Source organism: Pogona vitticeps, chromosome 3, assembly GCF_051106095.1.
Source record: "Pogona vitticeps strain Pit_001003342236 chromosome 3, PviZW2.1, whole genome shotgun sequence".
Classification (NCBI taxonomy): Eukaryota; Metazoa; Chordata; class Lepidosauria; order Squamata; family Agamidae; genus Pogona; species Pogona vitticeps.
This window is the reverse complement of record NC_135785.1, coordinates 254,923,892-254,946,386: the sequence shown is the minus strand read 5'-3', so window position 1 is coordinate 254,946,386 and position 22,495 is coordinate 254,923,892. Positions and strand designations below refer to the sequence as shown.

The following is a 22,495-nucleotide window of genomic DNA, read 5'->3' as shown; positions in this document are numbered from 1 at the left end:
TTAAGAAAGGAAACAATTTATCAAAATTGTTCAAATCTAATCTGCTTCACAGAATTTCACAAAGATGTCCCAGTTTTCCCTTTGCAACCTATAACCGTTAATTAATCACATTATCAAACTTGCCCACAGAGGTCCCTTAAATACATTATTGAACAAATGAGTCAGAGCATCCGTCTATCATGTTTTGTGATAGGAAAGCTATCTGCAGGGAGGAAAAGCATGCAAATTATGGCTCTGAAACATCAGTCGTCCTAAAAAGGAATGCGAGAAGGAGAGGTCGAAATCCAAGCCCTTGATCCTGCTCAAGTTATAGTCAGTTAAATGCATATTAACAGACAAAGGCCTGGCAGATGCTACAGAGAGCCACTTACTGTAGAAGAAATATCCAATTAATCCAGGGGGCTTTACTTGGGTCTCAAGGGAACTCTAAAATACCAATGATGATCAAAATCAGAGCTTGGAAAGTTACTTTTCAAAAGCAGCTATTTACACTTAAAGTTCCAAAGCTCCTAACTAGTTATTTACAACTTAGTTACAATTTTTGAAAAATAATCTGTACCTTCCAGTTCCTCAAAATGAATGGTCATTGTTCTGTTTTTAGTTTACCTTGACACCGGGTCCCTCACCACTGTGGTAGATGCATTGGTGGTCTAGAGATTAGATTACTGCAATGCTCTCTACGTGGGGCTGCCCATGATGAGGCTGCTATGGAAACTTCAGCAGGTCCAGAACATGATGGCCAGACTATTGAGTGGTGTAAAGAAATACCATCATATCTCCTCTACTTTGGCCGCCTTGCACTGGTTACCTGTTCATTTCTGTGCCAGTTTCCAGGTGATGATGCTGACATACAAAGCCCTAAACACTTTTGGGACCTTTATACCTGGCAGAATGCCTCCTTCCAACAAGATCTGTCCTACACAATTTTCCCAGGCTGGGCGGTTGAGAATATTGACTCAGAGAGGGGCCCAGAAAGAGAAGACTAAAAACCAGGCCTTCTTAGGGGTTGCTCCCCATCTTTGGAATAATCTGCCACCCGAAATCTGCACTGGGAACTTTTTAACGATTGCTGAAAACATGGCTTTTCAGATGGACCTTATAACGTCTTAGCACAGAGGATGTTTCAACCTTTATATTATCCGTTCTTCTGGCTTACCTTTATCCTACTTTAATTATATTTAGTTAATTTTATGATAGTTGTGCATGTGTTTTTTCATTTCTATAGTTATTACGCCCACTGTTTTTATATTGCTGTTTATCATGTTATATTAAATAATAATGTTGTAAACCACCCAGAGTGGCCTTGGCAGCTAGATGGGCAGTAAAAACAACAACAGATGAATAAATGAATAAGTGAACAAACAAACAAATGAACAAACAAACAAACAAACAGTTGCCTCAGTAAGTTAATAAATACACCTGAATGAGGATTGTCAGGGGCACAGCATCCCGTTTCTTAAGATTTCAGGGTGAAAAACAGAGACAAAGGGTCAGGTTCTTGAGACATCACAGGGGAGGCAAAGGCTGAAAGAAAAGGAAGCAGAGCATGCATGCAAATTCCTTTGGAGGGATCTAGTGAGCTTCAGTGCCAGCTGGGAATGGGCAGAGATGAAAGCCGCCTCCCATATAAAAATCAAATGTTCTCATCCTCCAGTGATATTCATTGAAACATCTTTCTCCTCACTTTGAGACCTGGAGAATCGCAGCAATTCCTTCAGGCTTCATCTGATGCCCTAAAACCTAGCAGCAACCTTAATCCGAATGCTACGTAGAATCATTGGAGTTTTATTTGCAACCTCGCATGCTGCCTGTGGTTTATGTGACTGGGAAGAACTTTTCTGGTGCCGGGGCGATTGTTTATCTAGCACCAACCAATAGTTCCTTCCAGCCTTTGATTTCAAAGAGAGCCCTCCCTCTCCACTGATTGCTTTTTTTCCCTCTCTTTTGACAGTTGGTGGCCATTGTTTGTTTACTGTTGATTCGTTCAAGTGGTTGCTAAGTATATGTTGAGTAAAGAAAGCTGCATACAAGTCCGCAAACTTCAAGTAATTATAAGTACAGTGGGGTCTTGACTTGAGAACTTAATCCGTATTGGAAGGCGGTTCTCAAGTCAAAAAGTTCTCAAGTCAAATCTGCATTTCCCATAGGAATGCATTGAAAACCATTTGATCCGTATCTGCTCTTTTCCGTCCATAGAAACTAATGGGAAGCTGCTATTCCGCCTTCGACCACTAGAGGGGGATATTTTGTTTCTTTTTTTCTTAGGTCAAGAAAGGTTCAGGGAAGGCAGGGAAAATACAGTCCAGGCAGTCCGGTACCAGGCAGTCTGAAGACTGTCTCCCAATCCACTCTCTAAACACTGGGAGGAGTGAGGAAGCAGACAGGCACCCTCTTCACTGGCCAACAGTTAACCGAAAGTTCACATTTTGCACTTTCCCTGCCTCCCACGTGGTTTTTTTTCAGTTCTTAACTCAAATCTAAGTACTTAAGTCAAGTCAATATTTTCCTATGAGAGCGGTTCTTAAGTCAAAATGTTCTTAACTCAAGTCGTTCTTAAGTCAAGACCCCACTGTAATGAAATGTTTTTATTCTTTCTCCTACAAATATCTCAGAGCAAGTTATTGAGATTTAAAGTGTTCATTAATGAGAAAGGGCTGGACGCTGGGGAACGTGTAGCTATTCTCCTTTGTGAGCCTGTAATTCTGCTATGTAGGCAAAAGGAATTTTTCCAGAAATTCAAATCTCTGCAACAAGGCGTTGCCACAAAATGCCTTCTCCTCCTGTCCACATCACCATTGCGATGATACCTACTATGAAGCAGAACACACAATAATGAACTAGTGCTTGAACGATGTGATCTCTATCATTTAGTAAGGCCTCATGTCCCAATAACGAAAATGTTACAGTTGCACCTCCAAAGAACTACATGCATGTGAGGTTTCTGCCAGCAAAAGGGAGGGATCAATTTTTTGGATCCTCTGTTTGGCTGCAGCCCCTTTCCCCTCTGAAAATCTCCCCCCCCCCAGATATCTGGGGAACCCTCTAGGACAGGCAGAGAAGAGGGAATAATCAAAACAATGTCTCTTCCATTGCACGAGGCAATACTGTACCTTGGACCCATGCATTTGAAGAAAAATAGTCCAGGGTCCAGGCCCATATTTTCTGAACGTCCTTTGTTTCACACAATGCTTGCATGCTCAGAAACCTCACCATCAGCACCATCTGCCCATAAAAAAATTAAGGATGATGGTCACAACTGGTTTGTTTCCATGACATACTGCCCCCAAGTCTTTACAGATGGAGGGGTTTGTAGGTCTTGTCAATGACAGTTGCCTATCTATGATTACGTTTTACCAAGACTCTGTTTTTAAATAGATACTGGCATATACAGTGGTGACTCGCTAGATGATGACAATCCGTTCCACTGAAATCGCTGTTTCGCGAAATCATTGTCTAGCAAAAAGCATTTCCCCATTGGAATGCATTGAAACCTGTTTAATGCGTTCCAATGGGGAAGAATCATCATTGTCTAGCGAAGACCAGCCATAGGAAAGCCACTTTGCGAATCACCGATCAGCTGTTTAAATCGCTGTCTTGTGAAGCTTAGGTCCCGAAAACACCTGTTTTGCGAGCACGGAGGAAGCTGTCAAAATCGTCGTCTAGCAAAAATCGGTTTGCGAAGTAGGGACCAAACATTGTCCAGTGAAATCCCCCCATAGGAATCACTGTTTGCGAATCGCTATAGCGCTCACAAAAAGTCAATGTCTAGCAAAAAAACTGTTATGCGGGGTAACTGTCTAGTGAGGCACCACTGTAGTGGAACACCAGGGTGGACAATAAAGAAAGCTGACCACCAAAGAATTGATGCTTTTGAATTGTGGTGCTGGAGGAGACTCTTGAGAATCTCCTGGAAGATCAAACCTATCCATTCTGAAGGAAATCAACCCTGAGTGCTCACTGGAAGGACATATCCTGAAGCTGAGGCTCCAATACTTTGGCCATCTCATGAGAAGAGAAGTCTCCCTGGAAAAGACCCTGATGTTGGGAAAGTGTGAAGGCAAGAGGAGAAGGGGACAACAGAGGACGAGATGGCTGGACAGGGTCATCGAAGCGACCAACATGAATTTGACCCAACTCTGGGAGGCAGTGGAAGACAGGAGGGCCTGGCGTGCTCTGGTCCATGGGGTCACGAAGAGTCAGACACGGCTTAAATGACTAGACAACAACAACCACTCCCTTTGTTGTGTACGTATGCTGTGCATCCTTCGATATTCTGTAGCCCATGATGCAAAGCATTGAATGGGCTTGAGTGGATCGTTTAATTTTAGTTAGCACATCAGCAAAAAAAAACAACAACAACAATACAGTTTGATAGAAGACCTTTGCTTTTTAGCTGACACATATATAGGCTGCTTGCAAAGGAATTCTAGGTGGCGAATGAGGGGACAAGATCCTGATTATTTCAAGGAAGGATTTGTAATCATCTTATTTGAGGTACATTCAAAGGGACATGGGGTGCTTGTTACCCGGGACAACCCTTCTTTTCTTTTCCTTCATACTTTTCTTTATTTCAGAGCTTGGAAACAATTTGTTATAAACTAATTTACCGTACAAATTTGGGAAATGTCCCAGCCATGAATCTAAAATTCATTATGCTAATTGTCAAAATGCCAAATTATGCTCCTCTGACATTTCTCACTGCATTAACTCACTCTAGTCATCTCCAGCCATTCCGAATGGCCTTGCAAAGTTTCATGACTCATTAATTAATAACAGATTGATTAACAAATTAACCAACCAACCAATTTTCTTCAGAGTGAAGATCAATGCATTAATTTACTCCTCGTGCAATATCCCTAACATTTCTAGAGCTCGGAGTGCGGTGGTTGCGCTTTTCTCCTGCTTTATCTCCTTGGTGATATATATACACGTGACTCTCCTCTTTTCCACATTGACCTCACACCGACCTTGTGAGGTAGGTCTGGCCAAAAGAAAGCGCCTGGTCCAAAATTACCTACCAGTGACTAGAAGAACCTGAATCTCCCAAGTCAAGTCCAGCTCTCACCATGACACTGCTCTGGCTGTAACAAGCGCAGCTGGCAATGGGTACAAACTGGAAAACCAAAGGTTCATGGCTACCTATGAACCACAAACATAAGCACCCCCTAAAAATGAACCAGTTTGCGTGCCCCCTTTGTGGTGTTCCTGTTGCCTCCCCACCCGGTTCTGCCATTGCCACCGTTATCAGAGACAGCAAGCCAGCTTCCCTTCCAGGGAAGGGGCATGCGCAGAGGTAGCCACCAGCTCCAGGAAGGGCCACCAGTCTCTGCGCATGCACATGCCTACCAGTCGGGCAGTGGGTGTATGCACAGAAGCAGTAACTCAGCTACCCAGCCACTGTTTCTGCGCATGCACCTCTTGCCCAGCTGACATGCGCAGAGGCAGCAGGCCCTTCCCTGGAGGTCTCTGACCATGAAGCTTCTGTTTACCAATCACAGAGCAAAGCAAGACAATTCGCCAGATATGTGAGATGTGAAAAGCAACTGCTTTGAGACCCAAATGCTTTTAGCAATTAAGGAATTCCCTCTTCTAGCGACATGTTATCTGTAAGGCCTACATCAGTCCTCTGATGTGAAAATCACTTCACCTCCCACTTCATGTAGCCCTTTCTGTGCCTTCATCTTCAGCTATTTGGAGTCCTGGCTTATCTTTTCTCCCCATACTCTTTATGCTAAATGAGGATCCCGTGTGGTAGTATTGTAAGGTCGAAACCCGGAGATTCACACTATACCTCTTAAGGATATCATGATCATTGTGGTTAAAGACATAGTACCATCTATACAAACCCCACTCATTGGAAAGCCTGAGATGGCCTTCAAAAATTTAATACAACAAATGGAGACTTGGTCTGTTCAATCTCAAAGTTATGGAATAGTTGTACAAGAAATAGAAAAGGAATGCAGATTACTATGCAAAAGACAATAATAACAGGGTTTCAGCAAGTGAATGAAGGTCTTAACAAAATAAAAGATCTGATGAAAGTGATGAAAGAGGGGACATCAGATGCCAAACAACAGTGAAATGAATTTGCACAAACTTCAGAACCGTCTTTATTGGGTACGACACCAGGTAACATAGATGGGATAAAGAGTTATCCAGTGACCTATGCAGCTCCCAAAATTAAAAAGTATTACGTTAAAAAGCTTAAGAAAGCAGAGATACTGAAACAAGAGAAATTTATTGTGAAAATATGGGAAGTGACAAAAATGGATATCCTGTCAGATGGGCTGAAAGACTGTTCAACTCAAAAGGAAACTGAACGCTGGGATGTATTGTATAAATGGCTGCAGTTATCAGACAGTGTTGGAGTAACATAGAATTAAACTAAAATTAAATTATAAGATGAAAGCAGGAGGGTAATCAAACTGTGAAAAAGCAAAAAGTTAGTTATTCTAATATGAATTGATCGGATGATTGTATACTCTGAGCTCTCCTATCCCCTTAACCCTTTTTTCCCTTTTCCCTTTTCTCCTTTACTTTTTGTATACCCTACCCTGTCCTTAAATAAATACTCAAAAAAAAAAAAAAAGATATCATGAAAGATGAGGCGGCTGAACGGTTTCTTCTACCCATTCTGTCTGCTTGTTAATCTTTCGCCCCCTACCTGCTGTGAACCCGTCTTGTAGTCTTGCTTGCCATAACAGGCTAGGAAGAGACAAGAGAAAGAGATCTAGGATGGAGGGAGGTTGAAAAAAACAACACAGAGTCTCCATTCTGCAGCTAAATTGGAGGATTTAAAGGCATTGTACAAAACTCTGGATCTTGGCAGCCCTCCCAGAAGGTTTCAAGAAGGGTAAAAATATACAAAATAGGGGAGCTTCCAAAAGAGAGAAGCTACCCTGCCCAGGGGGAGTTTCAAAAAAGTGGCATAGAAAATATTAGTAAAATTGCTGCCTCTACCGCCTATGCCAGTATTGTTTTAAAAAATCAATCACCATTCATTCTGAGTTCATAACATGCCTTGATTTCAGTTGTGCCAACCCCAGCTAGGGATGGATTAGATTTTTTTATTTTTTCCTTACCACTTACCAAAAAAAATGTGCAAGTTTCGTCCTAAGATTTGCAGGGGTTTGATTTTTGTTTCTAAAATCCCCACCAAATGGGGGAAGAAAGTCGGTCCAAGCAGAGAGCTAAAAGCATTCAGGTCTTCAAATGTTTCACTACCTGTTAATCATGATGTTTACCTCTTTCTACCTCTTCTAAGAGGTTCCTCATTGGTCACATTTCATGGCCAGGACACATGGCATAATCCTAGCCAGCCTAGGTACAGCTGGATCTATGTACGTATTATGGCTTGTTTAGATGGGTCACTCACAATTGACTCATTTGGAAAAAATAAAGTTGGAAGTAGCTTACCCATATGGGCCGATTTTCTCCATAATCAGCAGGAAGAGAAATTGGAATTTAAAAAAAAATTAAGAGAGACAATAGTAAAATTACAGATCCCTGTATCTGTAACTCTATCTAAGGTGAGAAAACCTGCTGTGCCAATACATCTGGAGCAAGGCAAACAAACAAAAGAAAGCACAATTCACCTGCAAAACTCTTGCACTCCTTTGTGTCTTCAGAGGTATCCTTCCGCCCTAAACTATTCACTTCAGTAGATCTCCCCCACTGAAATCAATGGAAATACAAGGTCTCCATGGATTTCAATAGGTGCAGTAGCTTTTTGCAGGCCTTTATTTTCCGAGATAACTTACTTTTTGGGACTACATCTCTGAGAGTCCCTCAGCCAGTTTCTAGAGGTACTCGTCCAAATTGCAGGATTCTAGAAGTCCCAGGGCAAAAATGGCCATTTGCCACGTTCCAAGATTAGTCATAAAACCAGTGTTTGCAAACCCATGGAGGAAATGCCCATGAGTCTCCTCTTTTTTTAAAGCTGGACATGGAATCTGCAAATTGTAATGGGAATTTTTGCTTGCGCAAATCTCTCAGTACTGTTGGGTTAGGGGCTTTAACAGGAAGAATCGCTGGTGCCCTCCCACACCTGCTAGGGACTAATATCTACCTGGTTATGTTGATCTAGAGGTTTTCGGATAGCCAGTGTGGTGTACTGGATAGATGATGTTCTAGGACTCAGGAGATCTGGATTCAAATCCCCATGGAGATGTGGAAACTCACTGAGGGCATGGAATTGATAAAACCAACTCCTTAAATATTTCACTGACTTCGAAAGCCCTATTTAGGTTGCTTTACATTGGTTCTGACTTGACGGCACATAGCAATAATTTTTCATTTTATTTTTTCATAAGATTAGTGCATTTGACAGGACGCTACACACACACACACACACACACACACACACACACACACACACACACACACACACACACACACACACACACACACACACACACACAAAGAGAAGGGGGGGAAAGAGGGTGGCTGTGGAAAGGAGACCGTCCAGTATAAAGTTTGCTGCCTAGCTTTTGTTCTTTCTCTTTTGTGAAGCTGACAACTCAGAAAGTTTTTGAATGAAGCCCTGACAGCTATCTATTTGACAGGCTTCTGAGGCAACATGGCAGGGCCATCAATTAGCATCAAAAGAGCGCAGCATTGATGATAAGAACCCTTCTGTGCTCTGGCATGACTTAAACACCATGTTTCTTTAAGAACTGCCATGACTCACTTCCATGCAACATTCTGTACCATCTAAATATAACCCCATCGTTCCAATTCAAATAACTTCTCTTTTTTTCACATGGCTTTGTTTTGGCTTCCAGTTACTTCAGTGTTGGCTTGAATAGATTCATGAGCCGGCTGCCAAACAGGAAGCAGAGTTGAGGATTTGTCCTTTGGTGTGGGCCGTTTTTATATTCGTTAAACACACAGTAGTCTCATAAATTGGCTTTAATAAGGTATACAGCAATATTTAAAAACAATAGATCAGTGGTTCCCAACCTTGGGTAACCCAGGTGTTCTTAGACTGCAGCTTCCAGAAACCTGGGTCAGTGGTGAAGAGTTCTAGCAGCTGCAGTCCAAACATACCTAGGTTACCCAAGGCTGGGAACCACTACAAAGAGCACTAGACTGTATGTGAATTCTAGGATCAGTGGAGGTGAGTTGGAGGCACTAGGGGCAGTGAATCCAACCTGAATTTTCGTCCAAATGATAACGCTGAAATCCAAGGCAAGGAACCCATTTTGGGTACAGGAGTCAGCATCCTGGCAAAAGACAGAGTTCTCCCCAAAGGTGGAACCACCAAAACCTCATCAAAAGGGAGTCTAGTGGGTTCCAGGTTACTCAAGATTCCTGGGCTTGACACTGTAACTCTTTTTTCAGTGCCATGGTTTAATCTGGACAGTGGCAGCAAGAGATTTTTATCTGGTTTTCTTGGCTCATAGCAGTTCTTCAAGGTAAGTGCGATCTTTAAGGATAGAGATTCTAACCCTGGTCTCCTGATCTTTTACGAGGGATACTTTTTTCTGGTCACTACTGTGTTGCCCTCCAAAGACTTAACAAATACTCATTGTTTGTACTTTAAGCCAGACTTTTACGGTATTTTATTTTATTGGTTTTGTGCTGCCCGTAATGTGGTTTGCTATGCTAAGCAATAGGATTTTGGCAATGGTTTCTTCTGTCCACATAATTATCCTTGGTGGCAACGTTCACTGTTCTTCCTCTACCACCGAATCTGGAAGACATTTTCTGGCTCTCTAAAGAACTCATACTCTTTATTTTCTTGAATGTCTAAAGCTCCTTCCTTCAAACTCACCATTCCAAGCCTTACAGCTGCTACCAAGCTCTTAACTTCTTAACCTCTCTGACCTTCATTTACAATGGTGAAGAAGATGGTATGCAAGGAAAAGCTATGACTTGCTTTGAACCTTGACTTCATTTTGAACCTCCTATCCTTCTTGTAGATGCAGGTTGCTTACAAAAGCATTGCCTTCTGATATTGACAGTGGAATGACAGGTAGCAAATCCCAAGGTCAGTCCTACCATTAGGCAGAGTGATGCCGTGAACTTTGTCAGCTGATTTGGGATGCCATGAAAGAACAGCCACTTATTATTTAATCAGACATTCAGGGGATCTTCTGCTTCTAATGCCAAAGTAACTTGGCCAGCCTTAGGTGCTGTGCATCATAACTGGGTGAGGGTGGCATTCCATTTGTTTTCTCAGCAGAATAATATCCTGGGCCACACTTGACAAGTATGGAAGCTGTTGGGCCACAGGACATGCTTTGTTGGTAAGTCAGTCTGCTTGTTAGTTTGCTGCTGATCTGTTCACAAGTATAAGTAATGAAACATATATATTCTTTTTCCTACAAATGTGTCAGAGTGAGTTATCGAGATTGTAAGTGCCAGATGATGAGATGGGGTGGACTCTGGGGTACTTGAAGCTATTCTCCTCTGTGAGTCTCTGTATTTCTACTGAGTAACAAGAGGAATTTTAACCAGAACATTTGGAACTTGGCAGAAAATAACCAATCAGATCAAGCAACAGCTAACTAAGAAAGAAGAAAGAGTAGGAAGAAGGACATTAGAAAAACAAAATTTACTCCAGTTGAATCGCTCGGAAAACTTCCATGGAATTTCCAAACATAGCTTGTAATGATCCCATCCTATTGACTAAATGATCAATGATTAATTTCGAGTTATGAAGCAATTATGTTGTCTTTTTGCTCCATAGAGATATTCAGCAAACCCAGAGTGGATTTGACTATCAGGAGAAAGAGGAAGAGTTTTAGATTAAACTGCTTCAAAGATATGCAATTTGTACCTCTTGTTTTGGATAAACTCTTTTATTTATTTATTTATTTATTTATTTATTTATTTATTTATTTATTTATTTATTTATTTATTTATTTATTTATTTATTTCCTCTACAAGCATGCACTATATTAGGGACTAGGCTGGAAAGATGACCATTTCCCCTCTACACCTGGTCACACATCTGCAGCTGTTGTGCGGTGAGCTTTTGCATGGTAAAGAGGACACAAAGCCTATGAGCCCACCAGTGGAAGGGGCCCAGATGTTCCAAGCCCTGGCAGTTGTAGAGTGTGCATGAATAACAAAAACACAGGACTCAGCCACTCGGTTTTCATGCAGCCTTTGAGCTCGATGTTGCTCCCAGAACTCCGCCTGCCTGCCAGGAGCCCGAACTCCATTTTTAAATTTTGCAGATCAGCCCAAATGCAGTCCTAGAAATGGATGCCTGCCAGCACCATCATCCACCCAAATTGTAAATTAAAAAAAAGTTTCATAAGTTTCTATGTACTCTCCAGGAGGGTGGAGGTGAAGCTCACCATTCTTTCTTCAGCTCCAAGGTCTCCCAAGCACACATCAAAATGTAAGTTTTATTTTAAAATAAACTTGGCCACTACAGCGGGGAAGAGATCTTTTTCAATTAAAAATATTGTATGAAAAAAAATTAGGGAAGAAGGGTCATGGGATGGAGGTGTGCACCTAGCAGACCCTCTGAGGTTACCCACCTTAAGCTTAGACCAATCGTCCATCCTCAAGTGGGGCAGAGAACACTATCTGGCTACCAGTCTTGGCAGAAGATTCAACTTCTAGTCCTATTGCTTGTTTTTGTGAAGAGCACTGGGGGCAGATGCTTTCCTTTGTCTCAAGCCATATAATATCCTGGGACAGCCCTGAGTCAGAAAGACATGTGCAATTGGTCCCGCCCATGGACACACATTCATTCATGCTACATAAAAATGGTCCACAGAGAATTGTCTCCCACTACATTTACTGTAATGAAACAAGTTGCCACTTGATAAATGGCAGTCGACATACACCCCGTGTTTTAGATATTCCAGCCAACTGCTTTCAACCAATGGGCCGAGGCCCATGACCGCTCCTGATCTGACCTTGCATGGGGTATATCAGTTGGTTGAGAGAAGAGGAAAGGCTCTCTCTGTATGTGTGCATGTGGAGCAGAGAGAGAGAGAGAGACAGAGAAACATAAAGAGGGAGAGAGAAGGTGAAAGAAGCAGAATGGGAAAAATGAATGAAAAGGACAGATCTACATATGTATATACGCCAAGTCATAGTTCAGAAGATGCTTAATTATAGTTTTCATGTTGTATGCTGGGTTAAAAAAAAATGAGTCAGAATATCAAATATCATCCTTGGTAAGATGTATGGTTGCATAGAAAAGTTCACCTCGGTCCTCTTACTTCCCCCCCTGCTAGCACAGGAGAATCCAAAACTTTATAACATTCTTTATGGGCAAACATTACCTCAAAGTCTCCCCGGATGATCCCCTTCTTTTCCACAGGTTGACCAAACTGCTGGAACGACTGGTCGCCGAAGAGGACTTCCCATCTCCGACGTGCATGCGAACCACCGTTGAGGTGGTGAATGCGCTGCGTACGTTCCTCTCTGGCTTAGCAAGGATGATGTACACCTTTGGGACGAACATGCAGCCGAGAGCCACAGTGGCGCTCAGGCTGACCGAAAAACACATGGTGATAATTTTGTAGTTGCTCCCGAAATAAATGGGCACAAAGGCCAGCCAGATGATGCACGTGGTGTACATGGTGAAAGCGATGTACTTGGCCTCGTTGAAGTTGGCTGGGACGTTCCTGGTCTTGAATGCGTAGAAGGTGCAGCTTAAGATGAGCAAGCCATTGTATCCAAGGGGAGTCACAACCCCTAGGTTGGTGGTGTTGCATATCAGATACACTTCGCGGATACTTGGATAATCGTGCTTTATATTTGGGGGCTCCATGATGAAAAGGGCAACAATGATGCCCAGCTGGACGCAGATCAAGAGGAACGCGATGACCAACTGGGCACAGGCGCTCATGAAACGAGGTTTCTTGGTGCAAATTTTCTTCTTGCTGCCGGCAAGGATCCTCGCAATCCGGTTCGTTTTGGTCACCAGGGCAGAGTAACTCATAGCTGGGGAGAGGCCAATGCCAATCCGTTGAAGGTAACAGTAGATCTGTTGAGGCTTGGCAATGAGGCAGAAAGTACACAGGTAACCCAAAAATATACCAGCTAAGATGATGTAGCAGAGCTCCCGGCTTGATGATTTGACGACCGGTGTGTCGCGGTAGATGATGAAGATGGCAGTAACAAACATGGTGGCCAGGAGACCCAAGCAGGCAAAGACGACAGCTGCAATGGGCTCGGGGTCACCCCATCGGAGGTACTGGACTGGGATTAAATCACAGCCTGGTAAGGAGAAAAAGAAAGGAAAAAGAAATCAATAACTTTATGAGCAGCTGTTCTGTGCAGCAGTGAGGAAGGGGCTGGTGTTGCATTGCACAAGGGTCAAACTAGACAATACATATAGCACATTTTCAGAAGTTTGATTGACTGATTGATTTAAATTACCTTATTTTTCCATGTATAAGACACCCCCATGTATAAGACCCCCCCCCACTTTTCTAACCCAAAATTAAGAAATGTAAGTGGGGCTTAGCAAGTGTAGGGGGATAGGGATCAAAGCACTGCAGGATCGCTTTGATCCCTGCATTTTCCCTTCATACTAAGCCCCATGGGGGTTAGCAAAAAGAGGGGGAAAGCTATACCGTGACTGCATAATTGTTTTGATCCCTGTCCCCCTTATACAGCCATGGGATTGCTTTGAGCCTTTCCCCCTCCTTTTGCTAAGCTCCATGGGACTTAGTAAGCAGAGGGGAAAGCAAGAATCAACGTCATCCTGCAGCGCTTTGATCCTTGCTTTCCTTTTGCTAAGGCTTATCAAGTGGAGGGGAAAACAGGGATCAAAGCCCTGCAAGATCATGTTGATCCCTGCTTTTCCCTCCACTTGTTTTTTTCTCTCCTCAGCTTACTTCCATGTATAAGACGACCCTCAATTTTTAGTCTAAAGATTTTAGACAAAAGTATAGTCTAATACATGGAAAAATATGGTGCTGCCTTTCTCCCCATAGTGGAAGACACTTGTTTGTCATAGCACATGATTTTCCTCCTCTTTCCCATAATTAATTTCACAGGCTTTATTCAGTGCTTGACCACTGAAAGGTAAACAGAAGAAAGGTTTAATTCACATGTCTTAGTGCTGAGCCGTGCATCCTTCAAGAAATGCTATTATGGGAGGGTGACTGGTTGAAACATAGAGATGCACCTCCTCTTAATGTCTAGTTTGACCCTTAGAAATTAAAGACTGTCTTAATTTAAAGCTGATATGCAGAAAGCAGAGACTTGCTGACTGAGCCTGTTAAAAAAAGAAAACAAACAGGTTACACTATTGAGAAAAGATGGTGACAAATATTATAACAATTAAGTACTAAACCACTATGAAGGCTGAAGCTGTAGAACAGTACACTAAATTTCAAATACTGTAAGAACAGTTGTCAAATTGTTATCTTCATTGTCAGTTGAAAACACCTTCTGACCCCTTGTATATCTTGTGGTTATATTTGAATGCACTGCTTCCAAGTTTACATTCCCTGAGTCGGACACCTTGAGATGTATAAATCCATCTCACCCAGTCCTTCTCAGATTAACAGCTAGCTAAAAGTTCTTTTAAAAGATTCCTCCAAATTACTGACCTCTAACTTTGTACATACTTTTTCCAGAAGAGTTACGGTGTCTCCAGGGCAAATGTTTTATGTGAATCACTGGAGTCTTTTCTAATTTATTGAAGATTTTCCATTCCGACAGCCTTCCTTCCCCAAGACAATGGAACAACCTAATAACTCCTTAATAGTTACTCTGTGGATGACATCTGATAACTTGCTTGGGCCTTAAAGTTGCCTCTGGTTTGCCCACACCCCCAAAATGCCCAGTTATCGGTCTGGATAAACTGCCTGGCATTGAGTTTCTCTGAAAGTTAAAATTCTCAATCACTAACAACACATGAAGCTCCTCGAAAAATATTACCGCTGCACTCACATTCCATTTGATGACTTTTCCAGTATAATTTGTAGCAGTGTGCCAATCATGTCTTCCTCTTAATTACTAAAACTGACACATATTTTTCTAATTAAGCTTGCCACTATGATTAGGATGAGATTCTTCATTAATAACTGACTTTTGCTCATCCACCCTTATGGAAAGAGGGGGACCCTTTGGCTGCTTACATGATTCTTAAATTGATTGTACTTCTCCTTCTTCCTCGTCTACTGCTGTTGTGTTCGTGCATTTATGTAGGTAGCACTTTCAAGCGCTTGAAGCTGAAGAAGTAAATCTGAACGCAGATGAGAAATCAATGTTCCAATTTCCAAACCAGCCAGATACTTAAACCACTAAGCTATTCAGCCAGCTTGATTACCAATAGCGGCAACAGAACAATGTCTTCTCTGATGCCTACATTCTATGGCTGACATGAAGAAAGCATAGGCCAACTCCATATAGATTCGTGAGCTCTATTCAGTCCTGGTACTGATGACAAAGACTCCAAAACTGTTTTTTAATTCTAAGTGTATTTCAACTATTCACTAGATTTGGTGGTTTCAGCAAATCTGAAAAAGAACAGAGGGGACCCCACAAATCTGAAGTCCGCCCAGCTTCGCACTAACTGTTACACTGGCCTAGGTCTTTCCTTTGGTTTTACGCTGTTTATACCAGTAGGCACGAACTCTTGTATCCAATTCACAGTATTAAAAAAGACAAGAAAGGAAAATGTTGAGGAACAAAGACAATGCCAGTCATGCAGCAAAGAACAGCGGCTCAAAGCCTGTCTGACACCGAAGAGCTGGGGTTTCATTATCCGAGAACTGTGAATTCTAATTGCCGATTGGGAGGGTCGGCCATCGGGTTTTCAGACTTCTTCAGAAGTGCTCTGCATTCTCTAGAGTGAAATTATAAAGCTGACAATGTAACACTGAAAGGTAGATATATATTTTTGATAGTAATATAGAGACAGGACAGGAGCTACATATGTTCCCTGCTCTAGTCTATTAAAGCAGGCTCGTCCAACCCGCGGCCCGAGTGCCGCATGCGGCCCAGGTCAGCTCGTAATGCGGCCCAGGGCATTTTTTTTATTTTTAAAGAAATTCCAAAGTTGCCGGCGCTTGCGGCCAGAATGTGGCCGGGGCATGTCACAACAGTAGAGGGGGAGAGAGGGAAGGAAGGAAGGAGTGGGAGGGGAGGGGACAGGGGGGCTGCATGACTGCATTGCGCCATCCCCGTCAATAGGTGGACCCCCTCCCGGCCCCATAAAGCCGCCGGAGTGGAAGCTGGCAGCCTCTGCTGTCTGAGATTGCAGCTGCCGGTAAGCGGGCTTGGAGCGGGGCTGCGGAGGACGGCTAGGGCTGCCCCCTCCCCCCCATGCGGCCCAAACCAAATGTATGTGCGGCCCAAACCAGATTTTCGTCTTCTAATGTGGCCCAGGGAAGGCGAAAGGTTGGACACCCCTGTATTAAAGTATGATCAGGAAGGCAGTGCTTAACACATCCTATATTCAAGCAGAACATGTGATAAAGGTTTGGGCTGACTCAGTCCCACTGATATCAATTGATTATGTGCTGTAGGGAAGAATCTAGAGATAAATAAAGGCGTCCCTGTGGTTTTCAAAGATTCCGTAATTTTGCTAGTTAGGAGGGAATCGATAAATACCATGGACTCATGGAAAGAAAAAGAATAGGTCCAGAAATAGGTCCTATGAGCAAAAATTTGGCCAAATCATGATAAGGCAGGATTTGCTAGAAAAGACAATAAAACACTAGGAGAAGTTGAAGCCAGCAAGGGGGGGGGGGGAAGGAACACCAAAGATGAGATAAATTGGTTCAATAAAGGAAGCACATCCTTGAGCACTCAAGACTTGAGCAGGTCTATTAACGGTAGGGCCTTTTGGGAATCACTGATTCATAGGGTGCTTATGAGTCGGAAGCAACTTGGCAGCAAATAAGAACAGCGGTTTGATAATCTATGCATCTGGGGGGAAATGGGCGATGGTGCACAAAAGCTTATACAAAATAAAACATGGTTGCCTTTAAAGTGCTACAGGTAGAGATGGGAAATTTATATTCGTCTCCTGGGAGAGACAAACACAAATATCGCTACCATAGGTAGCTGGGTCAAGTGGAAACACACACACCCCTAGAAGAAGGCCATCTGCTTATTTATTGCGGTGCGGTAGGCATAGCCCGTCACTGTTCAAACATGGAAGTAGCTTGGCCAGGGATTTCCCGCCTCCCTGCGCTGCGGACCAACCCAGTGAAGAGGTGGGATGTTGAGTCTCCCCACTCCGCTGCTGAGCGGTCAACAGCACAGAGAGGCAGGGAAGCCCCGGACGGGCTACTTCTCCGATGGGCGCAGTGCAAATGATGAAGGGCCACGTGCACCATCCTGCAAGCGGTAAGCGGATGGCCTGGTTCCTGGAGGAGGGTCCAATCAGCCTGGCCCCCTGTGGTGGATATACTCATATTCATCTCCCCTGGGAGACAAATACGGCTATCCCCTCTCTAGCTACAAGAGTCTTTATTGGTTTCTTTGCAACTAATAGAATAATTTCCTTAGAATCTGCTTATATCTGTTCCTCTTTAAGGATAACTCTGGGTCTTCCCACATATTGAGTTGAATCACATGCATTCTTGCTTCTCCTAGAGCTGTGGTTCCCAACCTTGGGTAACCCTAGTGTTTTGGGATTGCAGCTCCCAGAAACCTCATCCAGTGGTGAAGGCTTTTGGGAACTGCAGTCAAAGAACAACTGGGTTATGCAAGGTTGGGAACCACTGTCCTAGATGAAGCCTTCTCTAGTGGGAAGAGGCTTCCTTTGACAAAAAAAAAAAAACCTAAATCTATCCATCAGAGGTAGAGGAAACTTAAGGATACGACCCACTTGCAGAAAAGCAAACTCATTGTGCTCAGGACAATGGGCACATCCTGAGAACCAGCAAAGAGGCCAGCCAGACACTAACGCTTGGCATTAGCAATTAGCAATTGGGTGAATGTTTCTTTCTCCAGTATAGTTTGCAGTCTGGCATGATGTGTGGGTGAGAGGTAGGCTTTTCAGACTTTTCTTCCCCCTGCAGCTTTGACTTTTCAAAAGATATTCACAGGATCATTCTCTACCTTGGCCCCAACTTTCATTGAAATCAATGGCTGAAGTTTGTCAAGGGCAATGTGCAGGAAATGAGATCCAGCCAAAACCTTGACAAAACCGTGAAAAACCTAAGCTCCACAGATGGACCTGGAAAAGTAGGAAACAAATCAAAATGGAATGAAATATATATAAAAGAGATTTATTTTATTCCAGGCAGGAGGGAACAGATAAGAAAATATTCTCTATTTCATTCCACCCCATTTGATTTGCCAGATCCCAGTTTTTGTGTGTGTTGTGAGTCCCAGCACAACTTGTGACCATCCTAAGTTCCAGTTACTTCAGAAGGAAGAACTCAGCATGGTCAGCTTTTCTAGAATATGGCCACTATATGTCAGCAAATTCCAGATGTTTTGCTACAGAGACCGATCCATAAATGGTATGTGTCTCCATCTCAAGAGAAGCATTGTCTAAAGTCAAAGTTATTTTAGCCCTACAAAGCAGAATACAGTGGTGCCTCGCTAGACAGTTACCCCGCATGACAGTTTTTTCGCTAGACATTGACTATTTGCGAGCGCTATAGCAATTCACAAAACAGTGATTACTATGGGGGGATTTTGCTGGACAATGTTTGATGCCTGCTTTGCAAACCGATTTTCGGTAGACGACGATTTTGACAGATCCCTCCACGCTCGCAAAACAGGTGTTTTCGGGACCTAAGCTTCGCAAGACCGTGATTTAAACAGCTGATTGGCAGTTCGCAAAGTGGCTTTCCTATGGCCGATCTTTGCTAGACAACGACGATTCTTCCCCATTGGAACCCATTAAACAGGTTTCAATGTATTCTAATGGGGAAATGCTTTTCGCTAGACAATGATTTTGCTAAACAGCGATTTCAGTGGAACGGATTATCATCGTCTAATGAGGCACCACTGTATCCTGCAAGCTGTTCTTCCCCCACTGATAGTAAAGATATAATATTACCAAAATAAACAACAAACAACTTTCTGCCCTTTTATAACACCCCAAATTTGCTACCTGAGGTTGCTGCTTCATTCTTCCTAATAGAGGGTTTGGCAATTTTGATCCTACAGAGGTTGTAGATTGCAGGCTCTCATAATCCCTCAGTATTCATTATGTTGTACTTTTTATAGAGGAAGTTTAGGGGGAGCACAACATGATCCAAGCACTCATTCTTGCAACTAGAAAAATCAGCCAAGACAGTATCTCATTGGTATGCAGAAAGTTCGCCTCCCCTGGCCTTTTTCCAGGGAACATCATTCTACCTTACAACGTGAAAGGTCTGGACTGTAATCCAGGAGGCAGAGGAGAAGGTGAAACTCTGAAGCCAGGATGTCCTTAATTTACTCCAAAAGATCAATTCATCACTTCTTTCTTAATCACATTGAAATGTACATTTCAAAGGTGCAGGCGTCACATAAAGCATTTAAGGAGTATCGTGAACTGTAAGATTCCCTGCTTCCTAGTTCTCCCCGCTGGAAAAAAAATCAAACCACTTGCATATGTAGAGGACATTAAGAAAGGAAAAAAAGCCTGAATTTATATCCAAGATGGTGGGGATGGGAGGGTTAACAGCATTTCCACTCCCTCCCTCCATCTGAAGCCGCAGAAACTACCCTTTGATACAGCACAGCTGATTGCCTGCTTGAATGTAAGGATAAATTCATGGTGGAAATGTGGCTATATATGGAAACTCTCCCCTCCTATGTCTCCCGCACCTGGACATTGGCTAGATCTGTGAGCACGTAGGTGGACTTTGCAAGCTCCTGTAATAAGACATAGGAGAGCTGAATGTAAAATGTTCAGTCAAATGCATTTATATCTGTAAAGCCCTAAATGGTTTGAATCCAATCTATATCAAGGACTACACCTCCCTTTATGAGGCTGCTCGAGTGTTAAAATTATCAGGAGAAGCTTTTCTCTTGGTGCCGCCATCCTCCCAGCTGAGTTCGATAGGGATACAGGAGAGGACCTCTCTGATGCTGCTTCCAGACTTTGGAACTCCCTCCCACAGGAGGCCAGCCTGGCCCCATCTTTGCTGTCCTTCTGCAAGTAGGCAAAGACCTTTCTCTTCTGGCAAGCTTTCCTTCAGTGAACGGCTGTCAAGTGGAGTTCCTCTTTATTCAGCACTGGTTAGGCCTCACCTTGAGTACTGTGTCCAGTTCTGGACACCACACTTCAAGAAAGATGCTGACAAATTGGAATAAGTGTAGAGAAGAACAACAAGGATGATCAGGGGGCTGGGAACCAAGCCCTGTGAGGAAAGATTGAAAGAACTGGGCATGTTTAGCCTTGAAAAAAGAAGACAGGATAACACTTTTCAAATATTTGAAAGGCTGTCATAGAGTGGAGGGGCAGGATCTGTTCTTGATCATTCCTGAGTGCAGGACATACAATAATGGGCTCAAGTTACAGGAAGCCAGATTAAGAGGTGGTGAATACTCCAACACTGGAGGCACTCAGGAAAACTGGTTGTTGTGGGTTTTTTGGGCACTCAAGAAAAACATAGACAACCACTTGGCAGATATCCTTTGATTTGTATTCTGCATCGAGCAGGGGGTTGGACTTGATGGCCTTATGAGCCCCTTCCAACTTCACTATTCTATGATTCTACGAATACTTTCTCAAGTAGAAACCTGCAGTTGAATCTGAATGGGGATTGATAACTTCTGAATTCCTGAATAAGGGAAAGCAGAAAGCTTTTTTTTTTTTTTTAAAGCCTGGCAATACATCAACCTGGAACCTCTCTCAATGAATCATGCCCATGGTGCCCTACACATGAAAAATCAATCTTAACCAACGAGCTCAAGAAAAAGACAAGATAGAATTGAATAAACAAGCAAGGAAACAAAGAAACACGCCACGCCGGCGATGCCCTGGAACAGTTTTCTAAACAATACTGCATAGACTGTTATGTGCCATCAAATCGGAACCAATTTCTAACAACCCTAACAGGGCTTTCAAGATAAATTAGATATATTTAAGGATTGTTTCTTTCCGGTTCTAGTCTCCCAGTGAGTGTCCACTGCCAAGTGGGCATTCGAACCCTGACTGTGTCCTAGTGTGCCACTCAATCCACTACGCCACACTGGGTACCCCTGCGTATGCTGTATCTTATTTAAAAGGACATTTTCTGGTGTCGGCATTAAAAAGATTTTATCTTCTCTGCATATCCTGCTCCAGTTGAGGATATCAGCCCCACTGAAGGATCCAGCTTGCCTGTTTTTAACATTTTTCAAAAATAACATCGGAAGAACGATCGGGGAATAAGAAGAGAGAAAGAGCAGCGCCCGATAGGCTTTGCGTGTAAAGCCTCATATTGTTATTGTTCCCCGTGCAGCAGCTTTATCTTTCAGCAAGCAGGAGAAAGTGGCTGTCTGCCTTTATGGCAATATTCACCAGGAGGGCATTTCAAGGGCAAGTCTTATGAAACCAACCACGGGGGCCCTTATTTTTCATTCAGGTCCATTCCTAACACTCATTGCGAGCAAGTAAATCATGACAGGCGTCTTTTCCGAAGCTCTTCCAATTGGTGCCTTTCAAAGTCAGCCGAAACCTTTGCAGCCAATGGGGAAACAGCTCCCATCTGTATGCATCCAACACACACACACACACACACACACACACACACACACACACACACACACACACACACACACACACACACACACACACACACACACACACACACACAGAGTCCTAAAACCATGAAAGCATATGCTACACTTAAAGCCGTTTTAAAGGCTGTTAATGTCTCTGTGTCTTAGCGGACATATCTGATTTGTTTACAGAGAGGCTTAAGAACCTTACTCATGTCAGGAAGCTGACGCAACCAGCTTGTCTGGAAGCCTGTTACCAATGTGAGCAATATTCCTGCCCTTCTCTGTAGCCTAATTCAGTTTGATTTCATCTCCACCACTATACACACGCTGCCTATATTTCTGATCTTCAGTATTGCATTCCATTTATCTAAGAAAATGGATTATAATCCATGAATGTTCATGCTAGAACCAATGTGTTAGTCACAAGGTACCACAAGACTAATTAGGGGTGGACTTTTCATATGTTTTTTTAAAAAGTAACACTGAATGTCAGACCAAGAAAAGGCCCTTCCAGGTGTTTGATATAATTTACAGCTGGTGTATGGAAGTGGGAGCTGGACCATAAAGAAGGCTGACCGCCAAATAATTGATGCTTTTGAACTGTGGTGCTGGAGGAGGCTCTTGAGAGTCCCCTGGACTGCAAGGAGAACAAACCTATCCATTTTGAAGGAAATCAACCCTGAGTGCTCACTGGAAGGACAGATCCTGGAGCTGAGGCTCCAATCCCTTGGCCATCTCATGAGAAGAGAAGACTCCCTGGAAAAGACCCTGAAGTTGGGAAAGAGTGAAGGCAAGAAGAGAAGGGGACGACAGAGGATGAGATGGTTGGACAGTGTCATAGAAGCGACCAACATGACTTTGATCCAACTCTGGGAGGCAGTGGAAGACAGGAGGGCCTGGTGTG

General features: G+C 43.1%; 1 protein-coding gene across 6 annotated transcripts in view; it reads right to left on the bottom strand.

The window, feature by feature from the left end:
- The window catches only part of GRM5 (glutamate metabotropic receptor 5), a 289,531-nt gene that overhangs the window by 35,215 nt on the left and 231,821 nt on the right, over positions 1-22,495 (bottom strand). For all 6 annotated transcript variants that reach the window (XM_072993554.2, XM_078390140.1, XM_020810962.3 and 3 more), the window contains exon 8: positions 12,252-13,191. In XM_072993554.2, the coding sequence (XP_072849655.2) occupies positions 12,252-13,191 (940 nt within the window). The remainder of the gene's footprint in view (positions 1-12,251; positions 13,192-22,495) is intronic.